The 15,610-nt window shown below is 37.4% G+C and overlaps 1 protein-coding gene across 1 annotated transcript in view; it reads left to right on the forward strand.

Annotated features, from left to right (window-relative positions):
* akap13 (A-kinase anchoring protein 13) overlaps positions 1-15,610 on the forward strand; it is a 110,244-nt gene that overhangs the window by 93,852 nt on the left and 782 nt on the right. Inside the window, exons 20-33 of the mRNA XM_073831592.1 lie at positions 980-1,142; positions 6,266-6,333; positions 6,634-6,700; positions 6,797-6,947; positions 7,128-7,237; positions 7,351-7,497; positions 7,637-7,884; positions 8,010-8,135; positions 8,273-8,390; positions 8,483-8,734; positions 10,195-10,271; positions 10,595-10,776; positions 11,424-11,524; positions 13,340-13,522. Of these exons, the coding sequence (XP_073687693.1) occupies positions 980-1,142; positions 6,266-6,333; positions 6,634-6,700; positions 6,797-6,947; positions 7,128-7,237; positions 7,351-7,497; positions 7,637-7,884; positions 8,010-8,135; positions 8,273-8,390; positions 8,483-8,734; positions 10,195-10,271; positions 10,595-10,776; positions 11,424-11,524; positions 13,340-13,522 (1,993 nt within the window). The remainder of the gene's footprint in view (positions 1-979; positions 1,143-6,265; positions 6,334-6,633; positions 6,701-6,796; positions 6,948-7,127; positions 7,238-7,350; positions 7,498-7,636; positions 7,885-8,009; positions 8,136-8,272; positions 8,391-8,482; positions 8,735-10,194; positions 10,272-10,594; positions 10,777-11,423; positions 11,525-13,339; positions 13,523-15,610) is intronic.

Genomic DNA, 15,610 nt, shown 5'->3' on the forward strand with positions numbered 1-15,610 from the left:
GGGGTAGATAAATTTATAGATGGTAGATGAATGTTAGGGGGTAGGTAGATAGATGGAAAATGGCTAGATGGATAGATAGTTAGATAAATGGATAAGATGGATGGGTAGATTGGTAGATAGATTGGGTTAGATAATAGATTGTTAGAGGGTAGGTAGATGGATAGATGGAAGATGGGAAGATGGATGGTTGGATGATAGGTAGTTGGGGTGATAGATGGGTAGATAGACGGATAAGATGGATAGATTGATGGGTAGAATTTGTAGATAGATGGATGGTTAGGGGGTAGGTATGGAAATTGGAAGATGGATGGGTAGATGGCACAAAAGATGGAAGGTAGATAGATGGATGGGTAGATAGATAGATGGTAGATGGATGCATAGATGGGTAGATGGATGCATAGATGGATAGATGGATGGGCAGGTTGGTAGACAGATGGGTGGATGGATGGATGGATGGATGAATGGATGGATAGGTACGTAGGTGGGAGGTAGGTAGTTGGGTAGATAGATGAGTAAATGGGTTGATGGATAGATGTATTTATAGATGGGTAGATAAATGAATGGTTGGATAGATATGTTTAAAATGCGATATTGAGGATGGATGGGTGGGCATGTATAGAGATGAGTAAGGAGAGATGATGCTGAGAATGTGCAGATGTTGAAAATGTGATATTGAGGATAGATAGATGTTGAGAATGTATGAAAGTGGGTTTCATCCCTGCAGCTGGAGATGAGTGATGAATATGAATGAAAGTATTGATTGTGCAGCTGATGAGGTTTCGCCTGTGATGGATGCAGCAGTTCTCTGCTGAGGCTGGGAGTTTTATGATGGATGTGCTCTGCTCCCATTTAATCTCCCATCTGGGCCAGGACCTCACTGTAATTGAGTCTCATGCACAGCTTGGACTGTCTGAAAGCACTGTACATCACACATCTACACCAGGATTTATTCATTCACCTTTTGGCTTGCATTTTGCAGGAGAAGGAAAAAGACAAGAATAAGGAACGCGAGCGAGATGCCAAAGACAAGGAGAGGAGAGCCTTGAACGGGCATCTCTTCACCGCAGTCATGCCAGTACCCACAATCCCCTGCCACCAGTGCAGCAAACCCATCAACACTAAAGATGCTTTCCTCTGCACAAGTAAGAGCGCTTTACTTATTATAGAATACATAACTCTATAGTCTTCTATTTTATATTCTATTCTCTACTCTACTGTATTTTTTTTCTTTTACACTATTTTCAGTTCTACTCTCTATGCTCTAGTCATTTATTTTCTTTTAGAATCTTCTTTACTATTCTATGCTGTATTTCTATTGCATATTCTGCTCTCTTCTATATTTTTTCTATTGTACACTCTTTATACTTTTCTGTTCTATTCTGCACTGTATACTCTCTTATATTCTATAATCTTTATACATGTCTATACTCTCTATTTTACACTCTGTTCAACATTCTATAATCTGTTTTGCTGTATACTTATTTTATACTATTTTCTGCTGTATTTCTATACTCTAAATTCTATATTCTTCTATTCTGTACACTGTTCTGATCAGTAAATTCTATACTCTTCCATTCTATACTCTGTTCTGCGCTTCTCCGTTTTCTCAATCGAAAGGAAACATATGATATCCATATGAAAAATCACTAAAAACTGCTTATATAACACTTCTGCAAAAACAGGAAACTGTGTTATTTGTTATGATGCTAATAAACATCACACGATACATCTGTTTAATTAAAATGTATTTGGATTAGCATCAGTTGTGTTTGTATTCAATTAAATGTGTGCAAAAACAAAAAACTTAGTAAAATACTGTTCTGTTCTATTCTATGCAGTCATTCCGCTCGCTTCTTTTGTTTTGCCATAGGCTGGTGTCTTTTTTTGGCACTTCCTTCTTTACTGTCATTTGCAGAGCAGCCATGCACAGAGTTTAATTTACTGCTGCGAAAGTGTTTTTTGCAGAAGCTTGCTTCGCAAGAGATTCACACAGGAAGTTGGTTAAATAAATTTTATTCCATAGATAAAAAAGGCCCACAGATTAAAGGAAAGGAAAGGAAAGGGGGTGAGTGAGGCCAAGTATGGTGACCCATACAAGGAATTTGTGCTCTGCATTTAACCCATCCAAGTGCACACACACAGTAGTGAACACACACACACCGTGAACACACACCCGGAGCAGTGGGCAGCCATTGCTGCGGCGCCCGGGGAGCAGTTGGGGGATCGGTGCCTTGCTCAAGGGACTCACCTCAGTCGTGGTATTGAGGGTGGAGAGAGTGCTGTACATTCACTCCCCCCACCTACAATCCCTGCCGGACCTGAGACTCGAACCTGCAACCTTTGGGTTACAAGTCCGAATCTCTAACCATTAGGCCACGGCTGCCCCAGATTGTCTCTATAAATAAAAAAGCTCTTTTAATTAACTAGTCAGCGACAGCTTCTAAGATAGCATTTGTGATTTAAAGCCACGCATAAACAGGTTTCTGGAGAGATACTTTTTTGCAGGATATGTGTGGAAAATTGGGTTAAAAAGCATCTCGGAATGAGCAGGGTTTCAAAGAAATGAAGAAAAAAATAAAGGAGTAATCATGGCTATCTGCCCAGTCAGGCCTTACACTGTGTTGCATCACTCTGTGGCTCCACCCGCACACAGCTGGCGAGGCTCAGCACCGCGCTGGAACATCCTGTCAGCGCACCGCTACCGCCATTGCTCTCTCTGTTTATTGTTCTCAGAGGATGTGCTGGCAGACTCATTACCGTTTCCTCTCGTTTCCCAAAAGTGACTGATGCATGAGACACTTTGTCAGTTTTGATCAGTGATAACAGTGTTTTAGAATTTAATACTTAGACTCATAAATACACTACTGTTTTTGCTGCATTTATTTGATACAGCAATATTGTAAAATATTAGTAGAATTTTAAAATAACTTTTGTAATTTAATGTATTATTAAATTAATTGTTTCTCTTGTACTGGCAAAGCTAATTTTTCAGCATCATTACGCGAGTCTTCAGTGTCGCATGATCTTTCAGTAATCATTAAAATATGTTGATTTGAACTTTCTATTCATCAAAGAATCCTAGATTATTTCATCACATGTTTTTTGCTCAATAGAAGTATGAATAAAAAAAAACTAAATTAAAAATAGTGCTGTCAAATCGATTAATCGTGATTAATCACATCCAAAATTTTGTTTACACATTATATATATGTGCGTATTGTTTATATTTATATGTATATATAAATGCACACATGCATACATTTAAAAAAATATTTACATGTATATAAGATTTTAAATATGTTTCAGATGTGATTAATCGTGATTAATTGCGATTAATCGATTTGCCAGCACTAAAGATAAATTAAAATAGCAATCTTAATGCAAGGTTTTGAGTGGTAGCATATTCTGAGTTTCAAATAGTTACTTTCTGTGACTGCGTGGGGTTTGCTGGAGAAGTTCTGTGGGAGTGGAGAAAGTTGTGACGATTAATCTCATCCAAAATAAACGTTTGTGTTTACATAATGTATGTGTGCATATTGTTTATATTTATATGTGTATATAAATGCACACACATGTAGGGCTGTGCGATTAATTGAAATCGTATCGAAATCGCGATGTGAACATGCGCGATTTCTAAATCGCCATACAGCACGATTTTTTGCACGCACTCGACTGATACTTTTCCCGCAGCATGTTATTTGAACCGATCACAACACAGCGCGCCTAAACAGAGAGCAAGAACATGCCAACGTTCATGCTTGAAACCAGAAATGGTCATGCTGGTTTTCTTAACGGAAAGCAGATAGATTCTGTCAGTGTTCTAATTGTTTTTATGTGGGACACTGTGGTCTGGGTTGTTGTTTTTGCAAACACACGCACGCACATACGCACACACATACTTACTTTTTGCCATAGGTCTGTTCTAAAGACATTTTGTTCTACCTTTACTAGGCAGGGCTCGGAATTGTGAACGTTTTGGTCGCATATGCTCCCAAAATTTAATCTGCGTGACCTGAAATTATAGTTGGGACCATTCGTGCGAGTGCGAGAAACTGTTGTGGTCCGACTTGGTTTCATTTGTTTACAAAACTTTCGCTAGCCTAACTGATACAGTGACAGGTTCGCCATTCTCTCTTTCGATTGTGAAAAATAAAAGGTCTCAACAAACCGCTTTTGAAGAAATATAATATATTTCGTGCTATAGCGTACATTCTGTCAGATACAATTCTGGCGCCTCCGTGTCCATATACTGTACAACGCGGCATTCATCCACATCAGATGATAGCGGCAGAGTTCCACTCACACAGGGGTGTAATTTCCACTGGGGACATGCTTTTCAAAATCCTGTTTGTGTCCTCCCATATTTCAAATGGTTTTGTTATAAAAATCTCTTTTATTATAGAATGCACGCTCAGCGCCGTTGAGAGTCTCGCAAGATCGTTAAAACGAAACCAAAAGTAAAACGCGGACACGCATTCAAAAGCAATTTTAATATTCCGCGTTTAGAGAGCGACTCCTCAATGCGCGCAAATTAGGCTACATAAAATATCTAGGCAGTTATTAGTATGTGGGCTATAAAAATATATTGTGCAGTTGCCTATAATTCTGTATCATGCTTGAAAAATTCGGTCTCTATTTGCACTTTGAATATTGAAAGAGTAGCCTACTTTGATCATGTGCTTGTAAAACATCTGCAGTCAGAATCAGCCATGAAGAATCAAGATCAGTGCATTACTAAAAAGAAATTGTGTGCGCCATTTTTTTTGGTGCTCCTAACTTTTTTTCACCTGCTAGGTGATTTTTTTTCCCGCCTTCTGTTTTAGAGACATGTTACAGGTCTTTGATAAAGATCTAATTGTTTTCCTTAAAAAAAAATGTTTTAGATTGACACTGCAAAACATGTCTGTGTCAAAATCGTGATTAAAATCGAAATCGCAATACTGTTCAAGAAAATCGTGATAGGTTTCTTTTGTCCATATCGCACAGCCCTACACACATGCATATATTTAAAAATATTTACATATATATGATTTTAAATGTTTCGGATGCGATTAATCACGATTAATCGATTTGTCAGCTCTAAAAATGAATTAAAAATAATTCTTTTTTGTTTTGATTAGTAACATATGGTGAGTTTTAAGTAGTCACTTTATATGCCTGCGTGGGGTTTGCTGGAGAAGTTCTGTGGGAGTGGAGAAAGTTGTGATGATTAATCGCATCTGAAATAAGTTTTTGCTGACATAATAAATGTGCGGTACTGTGTATATTTATATGTGTATATATAAATGCACACACATGCATATATTTAAAAAATATTTGCATGTATATAAGATTTTAAATATGTTTCGGATGTGATTTAATTGTGATTAATCATAAATAATCAATTTGTCAGCACTAAAAATGAATTAAAATAATAACCTTGCTGAAAGTGTTTAGTAGCGTATGCTGAGTTTCAAATAGTCAATTTCCGTGACTGCGTGGGGTTTGCTGGAGAAGTTCTGTGGGAGTGAGGAAAGTTGTGAACTTGCGGGGAAATTATCAAAATCTCTACGCCTTCAAACATGTGAGTTGTTGAAGGTCTAGTAGCCCTTGATACCATCATGCACACAATCTGAGGTTGTTGTGTGCGGTTTTGTTTTGTAGAGCTTGGAAATCTCTTTTGGGTGTGTCTAACTCTGCTGTAGTTTTGTGGTCATGAGGTAGAATGAGGTGCAAAGTACACTGACAGAGAAGGGCAAAAAGAACCATCTGTGCAGGTATGTTTTGACTGCGAATTAGCTTTAAGGTTAGCATTTTTGCTTATTGCATTGACAGCAAATCTGCATAACATCAAATTGGTTGTGTATTTCAAATAACCAATCGATTTTTTACATTTAACTGCTGAAATTCAGAATTGCAGCTTGTTTTCATAGAGAAACCAAGTGTAAACACTGACTTGGCATGTATACTTGAAATCTTTAAATGTTCTAGACTAGTAATGACTCAACTGAAGTGTTTGTGGTCAAGTTTGTGCTAAACATCAGCTGTTTAGGAGAGGTGGAGTCATGCAGGAAAAGGGTAATCTCACTCTCTCCTACACAAACGGAGAAGCAGGAAATAGCACAATGTTTCTTATAGTGCCACTTTTCTTCCAGATGTCTATTCTGTTCGCAGCTTCAGGCTTATTCTATCTGCTTTTGGATGAGAACAAGTGGAATATCGCACTTAAGTGATGGATAAAGGCCTGTGTATTCAGTACTGACTGTACGGATTTGTTTGTTTTCAGATTGCAATGCACAAGTCCACAAAGGCTGCAGAGAGAGTCTTCCTGTTTGTGCCAAAGTTAAAATGAAGGTAATTCATCGTCTTTTATCTTGGTTCTCATATTACTGTCATAAATGGTGCTTTTGTAAATGTTATATGTTTCTTAGCTAATTATTGTCAGTTTTATGACCAGAACTGTAGGTATAATATGAGTAAAAGAAAGTTTACCCCAGATTGAACATTCTGTCAGTATGTCACTGTTTTGTGGATCTCAAAAGTATAACATGAGTGTGAATTAGTAATGACAGATTTTTCATTTTGAGTAAACTCTTCTTTTAATTTCATAATATGGATCTATAAAGATGAAGACTGTTTAAATTTTTCTTTCAGCAGCAAAAACAGCAGCAGACGGTTCCAGATTCTGCCTCGATGCCTGGTGTCACGCTTAGAAGTAAAAGTAAAGTCCTCATATAAGCATGTATTTCTTTATGTTTTATGTATTTCTGCTTTATTTTTTTAAAAATTGACCATGTGATCTTGTTAATATGTTTAGCTCTCCCAGCTCGGGAACGTCCATGGTCTGCCATCTCTATTCCTGATGATCAGCCCACTCCTCTCGCTCCTCCTCGGAAAAGCCCAAGCAGTATCATGTCTTTCAACAGCAACCCTCTGTCCAAGAGCATGTCCATTAATAACATTGCAGGGTCAGTGCCAATGCTAACTGATAACATACAGATGTTTTAGATTTAAAATTGTAATTGCATTTAAAATCAGTTTTGCACTATATTGAATATCTTCTCATGATCATGAGGTCCATGTTTTATAAAACCAATAAGACATTAAAAGATAGTATATAATATATATTTTTTGCTTTACACATTCAGACAAATGGAAGACCCTCCTCTAAAGTCTCTGAAGTTTTTGTCCCAGTCGACTGACTCTCTTCACAAGACCAGTAAAGTCAGTGAATCAACAGAATCTCTTACCGATGAGGGTAAGTGTCTTCATCTCGTAATTGATTAATTGCCAATAAAATAAACACCTGTCTTGAGTCCAATCAGTCAAACAAATAGAAAACAGCATCATTCTAATAATTCTGTATGGCAGGTACAGAGATGATGGACAGTCAGTTGATGGGAGAATTTGAAGCTGATGCCAAAGAGCTGGAAGCCGATTCTTGGAGCTTTACAATGGAAAAGAAATTCCTGAAACAGCTTAAAAAGGATGTTATCAAGAGGCAAGATGTCATCTACGGTAAGAGTCACACCAGGCCCTCCCAAGAAGCTTCTGCTTTCACTTTCAAACTTTGTGAGAAAAACTTTTGAAACTGTTGAATGAGGTCATTGACACGCTTGTAAGGTCTTGTGATGTTCCTGTATGTTTTCATTATCAGAGCTCATCCAGACAGAAATGCACCACGTCAGGACCTTGAAGATCATGGCTGATGTTTACAGTAAAGGGCTACTGAGAGAGGTTCAACTGGAGGTTCATACTGTAGAGAAGATGTTCCCCATGTTAGATGATGTTCTGGACTTGCACACGCAGTTCTTCTCACAACTGCTCGAAAGGAAGAAAGAGTCAACAAGCCAGGAAGAGGGTGGCTTTGTCATCCGAAAGATTGGTGATCTGCTGGTCTCTCAAGTAAGTTGTGGTCGTCAAACTTGTGGTTAAACATTGAAAGAATGTCTCTAAATCTGTAGAAATGCATTGGTTTGTAATGTCTGGAACATTAAAGTACTATTTTTCCACTGTTTATTCCTCCATAGTTCTCAGGTTCCAGTGCTGAGAGAATGAAGAAGGTCTATGGGAAGTTCTGCAGCAGACATAATGAAGCTGTGAACTTCTACAAGGAGCTTCTCACCAAAGACAAACGTTTTCAAGCTTTCATCAAGGTAGCCGTCTCTCATAGTAAAAAAAAGCTAGTTTGTAAAAGAAGCTCAAAGTGTTTATTCCTTTCCTCTATTTGCTTCCTGCTCAAGACTCTAAAATGGAACCAGTCCCATGTTTCACATCTGTTTCTGTTTTCCAGAAAAAGATGAGCAGCCCTGTTGTACGACGTCTAAGCATTCCTGAGTGTATATTGTTAGTCACACAACGAATAACAAAGTATCCCGTCTTACTACAGAGAATACTGCAGCACACGAAAGGTACGGCTAGTTACTATAATAGTTAGGCTATTTCAATACCCTTGAACTCATTTGTGGTGCTCCAGGTAATATTCTGAAGTATTTCTTGACAGAAAATGAGGAGGACCATGCAGATGTAACCCAAAGTCTGAAGTTGGTAAAGGAGGTGATTGCCGCTGTGGACAATAAAGTGAATGAGCATGATAAGAAAAAGAGGCTAAAGGAAGTGTACAGCCGGACGGACAGCAAGTCCATCATGAGGATGAAAAGCGGGCAGATGTTTGCCAGAGAGGATCTGTTACGTGGGCAGAAGTTATTTCACGATGGGCCGCTACAGCTCAAGAATTCAGCCGGCAGACTCAAGGGTGAGAACCAGTGCAGTGGGTTCATTGTTGAATGACTATATCAGCAGACCGCATAGCAACACCCTGGCAACCATGTTACGGCAACAACATGTTAAAGACACCCAGAACACATTACCGACCATGTAGCAACACCCTGGCAACCATGTAACAACAACATGTAAAAGACACTCAAAACACATTACCAACCACATAGCAATACCCTGGCAACCATATAACAACAACATGTAGAAGCTGCTCAAAACACATTACCAATCGCATAGCAACACCTTGGCAACCATGTAGCCACAGCATTTAAAAACATTCAAAATGCATTGCCAACTGCATAGCAACACCCTGGCAACCATGTAACAACAACAGCATGTAAAAGACCATCAGAACACATTGCCAACTGCATAGCAACACCCTGGCAACCATATAACAACAACATGTAGAAGCTTCTCAAAACACATTACCAACCGCATAGCAACACCTTGGCAACCATGTAACCACAGCATGTAAAAACATTCAAAACACATTACCAACTGCATAGCAACACCCTGGCAACCATGTAACAACAACAATGTGTGAAAGGCACAGAACACATTATTAACCACATAGCAACACTCTAGAAACCACATAAAAACAATGACATGATAAAACCCACTCAGAAAACCTTAGCAACCACAGTGTAACACCCTGGCAACGATTTACAACACCCTAGCAACGTAAATAACAATTACATGATAAAAGACACCCAGTACACCTTACTGACCACATAGCAATTCCCTGGCAACCATGTAACAACAACAACAGCAACGTGTAAAAGACACAGAACACATTACAATAAAACACAACACATTGACAATTATATAACAGGAACACTATGATAAAAATCCCCCTTTGGCAACAATATGACAACAAAATGACAACACCCTGGCAAACACCCACAACACTTTGACCACAACCAAACAGAAACAAGTTAAACACATTCAGAACACTGTAGCAGCCACATACAGTAGCAATGCCCTAGAAACCACCTACAAGATCACATAACAACAACTACGCATTAAAAACACTCCGAACACCTTAACAGCTGCATAGAAACACCCTAGTGCTCACTCGCCACAAATAAATTGCCAAGTAAATTGCTTAGAACACACTTAAACCACATATCAATACCCTGGCAACCACTCATAACACTTTAGCAACAGCAAAACAAAAACAACTAGCTTTGCATGTGCAGAACAACGCCATGCAACACCTTGGTGCGAGTTTTGCCTCCCATTTAATTCAGAATATGTATTAACCTAGTTTCACATTTCAAGATACAGTATATTGATAAACTGCCTTTTGCTGTTTTGTTTTTTTTGACATTTTGCTGACAAAACTAAGTCATGTCTATCACCATAGCAACATACACCCACGCTAACACAAACAGGGCCTGTTTTTTTTAATCTATCTGATCCGATGTTCTTCTCCAGATGTCCAGGCTCTGCTGCTGAGGGATGTGATTGTGTTTCTACAAGAGAAAGATCAGAAGTACATATTCGCGTCCTTGGTATGTTTATCATTACACCTCTGCTTGTTACTCCCAGAACGGTGTTCCTCAACAATACATGTTTGCTTTATACTTTCTTGTTTGGATGCAGGAAACCTATAGTTTGTAATGCAGTGGCATTCTGAAATGAGTAGGCAAAGTCCTACTAAGTTTTTTTTATTCAATATTCTATTTATTAAAGCCAAGTATGGATCTCATCAAGTTAGTGTTTTTAAGAATTTTACTTTTATTCCAAAACTAAACAGACATACAAATCAAACATTTTTAAATTTATGTTCAGCTATTATTGTGTCCTATCTCATCTTCTTGTTCTCTGTTCTCAGGACCAGCGCTCCACTGTCATCTCACTGCAGAAACTCATCGTGAGGGAGGTAGCCAATGAGGAGAAAGGACTGTTCCTGATAACGGCCGGCATTGAGAAGCCTGAGATGGTAGAAGTTTATGCCAGCTCTAAGGAGGAGAGGAACACATGGATGCAGCTCATTCAGGAGGCCATGCAGTCAATGTGAGTCTCGGAATCTGTTTCTTATTTTAGATTCAAGAAGGAGAAAGTACAATAAATCGGGTCATAACCAGTAACTCTTTTATTTATTTTTTTAATTGGCCAATATTATTTAATTATACATCTAGTTTTTCCTATTCTTACATTTAGATTTCTATTTTTCATCATCTTACACTGACTTAAATGTAATTTTTAAAAACTAATGTAAATTGTAATGTTAAGCTAATTTTAAAATCAATATACACTACCAGTTTTAAGATTTTTAATGTTTTTTTAAAGAAGTATATTCTGCTCACCAAGCCTGCATTTATTTGATCCAATATACAGCACAAACAGTAAAAATGTGACATATTTTTACTATTTAAAATAACTCTTCTGTTTGAATGTTTTACAATATTACTTCTTTAGCTGTATTTTAGATCAAACACAGGCTTGGAGAGCAAAAGAGAATTAACATTTTGAAATTTTAAAATTTTGACTGGTAGTGTATATTTTATTAATATACATTCCAGTGTATTTCAGTGTTTTCATGTTTAATTTATCTTGATAAAATAGTAGGAATAATAAGTAAAAATAATTCTGCTGAAAATTTTTGACTAAAGATACTTCAAACATCAAAATTTGTGAGAGCTGGTAGTCTTTCTTTACAGACTCTCGATTTCCTCCAGGGAGGGAGATGATGATGAAGGTGTGCCTAGTGAAAACGAAGAGGACAGAAGACTTCAAGAAATCAAAGTCAAGGAGTTAAGAGGTACCAAATTCCATCTTTCCATCTTTTGTTATGGCATTAAATTACTTCAATTTTTTGTGTAGATATTTTTTGTTTGGGTTTAGAAAAAAAAGTAAACCGAAATGTAAAGTCGTAAAGGAGACATTGGATACCGGTTGTCCACAAGTTGGTAGTTTGCAAAATACTTTGATTAAAATTCCTCAATGGTCATGTAAAACAACACCCTTTTTAACTTGTCAAAAACAGCTCTGTTCACAGTGACCTGTTTTGGTGCGTGTTTCTTTAAATGATAATGAGCTACAGCTCACTCTGCCCCTCTCTTCTGTTTTTTGTGTATTCTGTGGTACGTTACCATCAAAATGAATGCATCCTCTTTGGCTCACTTTTACATTCAATTACAAAACACCTGCATTGCTTATGAGACATTGTTGTCGCTGCAGCTCGAGCGTGGAGAAAATAGCGGACAGCATACAACTGTCTTAGGGCGGAAATAAGCTAATACGGGACAGTTTGTCTCGGCCGTGGGCGGAGCCTGAGCAATATGACATCACACTCCTTAGAAAAATAAAACAGCTTGATAATTAAAGAAGTCCGTTGTGATATTGACCTAAAGTGTGTTGAATCATTATACCGAGTGTGAACGTACCTTGCATATCTCATCTCGGTTTGTGCCCTGTAGTTCGAAATCTGGGGTCAGTTAGCCGATGCTAACAACAGGTTGTCAATGAGGGTGAATAGGGCATCGGAGTAGCCATGTAAATAAATAACTGTTTTATGCCATTTACGAGGCACAAAGTAGCTCCACACTTCATTGGTAGACTTCAAAGGGCCCTGACATTTAAAACGAGATATTGAGAACTCAGAAAAAGCACCTGTAGTTTATTTACAAGAAGATTTATACAGACAGTACCTGGAAGAAATTTACCGGCCGCCGCCATCTTGAATTTAGTCACGATAAGTCGAGTGACGAGCAGGAAGGAACTTATCAGGTTATCAACTTATCAGGTTGTAGTTTCCTTCCTGCTCGACACTCGACTTATCGTGACTAAATTCAAGATGGCGGCGGTACCAGGTACTGTCTGTATAAATCTTCTTGTAAATAAACTACTGGTGCTTTTTCTGAGTTCTCAATATCTCGTTTTAAATGTCAGGGCCCTTGGAAGTCTACCAATGAAGTGTGGAGCTACTTTGTGCCTCGTAAATGGCATAAAGTGATTTATTTACATGGCTACTCCGATGCCCTATTCACCCTCATTGACAACCTGTTGTTAGCATCGGCTAACTAACCCCATATTTCGGACTGCAGGGCACAAACCAAGATGAGATATGCAAGGTAAGTTCACACTCGGTATAATGATTCAACACACTTTAGGTCAGTGTTTCTCAACTCCAGTCCTCGGGACCCACTGCTCTGCACATTTTGTATGTCTTCCTCATTTAAGGCACCTGATTTTGATCAAAAGCTCATTAGTAGAAAGATTCATGAACTGAACTGAGTGTGTCAGACTCAGAAACATACAAAATGTGCAGAGCAGTGGGTCCCGAGGACTGGAGTTGAGAAACACTGCTTTAGGTCAATATCACACCGGACTTCTCCTTTAAGACTGTTTAGGTTTTATGAGGATTAAAAAAAATGAGTGAATGGATTTTTATCTTTGTAGGGTTGTGTCCACACACTGCTACAACATGTTTATATGTTTAGTGACTACAATATTACATTGACCAGAGATTATGAGTACAGTCTGTTTCAAATTTGTAACATTTTTAAAACCTCTAGTGACTAAAATGTCTGAAAAACCCATGAAAATGAATGAAAATGAATGTCTGCCTTTACAGATCAGCTGCAAAAGAGGGATGAGCAGATCTTGACTTTACTGGAGGAGAAAGTGAAGTTGTTCAGGGACATGTGTGACTGTGGCGTACCAGACGAGACTGGTCTTCGCAACAGAATGCTCTTCAGGGCCACACCCGATGACATCACCAAAGGAGAACCAATCATGAAGGAGGCTCTAAAGGAAGGTGAGATGACTAGGACAGTTATATAATGCTTCTTATATAAGTGGGAAAAACACTGCGGTCGTCTCGCATACATATGGCAGCTAGCAAACTTGATATGTGGGGAATACATTTTTATGAGTATTGCAATCTTAGTGGGCTGAAATGTAGAAGATCATTCGGTTTTAAAATGACTCTGTGAAGCTTAGGGTGTTAGCAACATGTTGCATCAGATCATGCGTATGGTCCCTGGCCAGTTACACAAGCCTTAATCAGAATCACATTAAATATGTGAGTCACACAGTCTCAAAGACCTCAATACTGGCTGTGGTTGTAGCAGGTACTAAATGAATAATCAACATGATAAAATGCTTTAAAATCAATGTGCAGAGAAACCTGTAAGTAAGCCATTTTAGGTTTATTCCCCTCAAATGTTGTCAATTCTCTGGCTCTGTGGTGCTATCAAAACATTGCTGTTTGTTTTGCTCAGCCTAGCATAGCGACAGTGGGACAGCCAATGGCATGAGTTTGAGGGTGGGGCTGTGTGTTTACTGACCAGTAGGAGTTAGGGTAGTGTTTGTGAAACCAGTTTGAAAACAAATTTGCTGTTAGTTACAGAAATTACATGCTTCACCTATCTACCCTTTTCTTGCCGTAAGAGCGGGTGCGGCCATTTGTAGATTTTATGGGTTCGGCCTCCGCAGTTTCATCCGCGTCCAGCTATTTTTAGCTGTACAAAACAGCTCATTTTGCTGCTTGGTATTGCAAATTAGTGTCTTACCATATTATTTTAATGCATTATCTTAATTATGAGCAAACTGGTTTGTGCGAACAGTTATACCATTTACTGCACGTCTTCTCGTTATTTCCTTATCGCAAGTCTCACCTCTAGGTGTTAAAGAAAAAAGGTGGATAAGGAAGAATTCTTGCATGTGCTTTAACAAAATTACAAACTTGGTGTTTCTTTAAAACTACTCTAAACTTTACTTGCATTGAAAGTGGCACAATGAACAACAACAATGAAACCTGAGTAAATGATATTTCCGAACGGCATTTTAGAGTGTACTTGGTGAGAAGCATCTTGAAAGTGCTGAGAAGACACTTTGGCTTTGAATGTGGGAGTGATAGATAGTGCTTGTCACAGTTCATACAGTGAGTAGGAGTATTCATTAGAGGAACGTGGACACGGGCAGAATCGATACGTAAAGCTGATCTGAATCCGCAGGGCAGGAACAGATAATGGATTGCTTTGCTTTAATGTTGCAGGTCAGGAATGGGAAAGAGTATTGATTACTGTCTCTTCTTAGCCTTTTGTGAGCTGTTGGTGTGTTTGATTTTTCTGTAGACATCAGTTGTTCCCAAGGTGAATCTCACCAAAACTCTTTAACTTTTATTTTGTTTTATTTTTTATTTTTCTAGCACTTGATTTTGAAGTGAAATATGGCCCAAACATGTTTTGTTTTATTTTATTTTATTTTATTTTATTTTATTTTACTTCATTTTGAAGTGAAATATGGCCCAAATATGTTTTTTTTTTAAATCTTATTTTATTTTCTAGCACTTGATTTTGAATTGAAATATGGCTCAGACATGTTTTGTTTTGTTTTATTTTACTTAATTTTATTTTATGACATTTGATTTTGAAGTGAAATATGGCCCAGACATTTTGCAAAATGTAATTTAATTTAATTTTTTTTTTTTTATTTGCTTTAATTTTATTTTATTTTCTGCCACTTGGTTTTGAAGTAAAATACGGCCCAGGCATGTTTTTTTTTTATCTTATTTTTTATTTTATGGAAATAAATAATTTATTTTGAAGTGAAATATGGCTCAGACATGTTTTTATTTTATTTTATTTGAAAAATGGCATTTTTTTTTAAAGTTAAATATGGACCAGACATTTTTAATCTTATTTTATTTTTATTTTATTTTTTATTTTATTTTTGTATTTTTTATTTTAATTTATTTTCTGGTAAAATATAGCCCAGACATGTTTTTTTTTTATCTTATTTTATTTTATTTGATTTCATTTTGAAATCTTTTTTTATTTTATTATTTTGTTTTAATTATTATTATTATTATTATTATTATTATTATTATTATTTTATTTAC

The sequence above is a fragment of the Garra rufa genome, chromosome 25 (genome assembly GCF_049309525.1).
Source record: "Garra rufa chromosome 25, GarRuf1.0, whole genome shotgun sequence".
Classification (NCBI taxonomy): domain Eukaryota; kingdom Metazoa; phylum Chordata; class Actinopteri; order Cypriniformes; family Cyprinidae; genus Garra; species Garra rufa.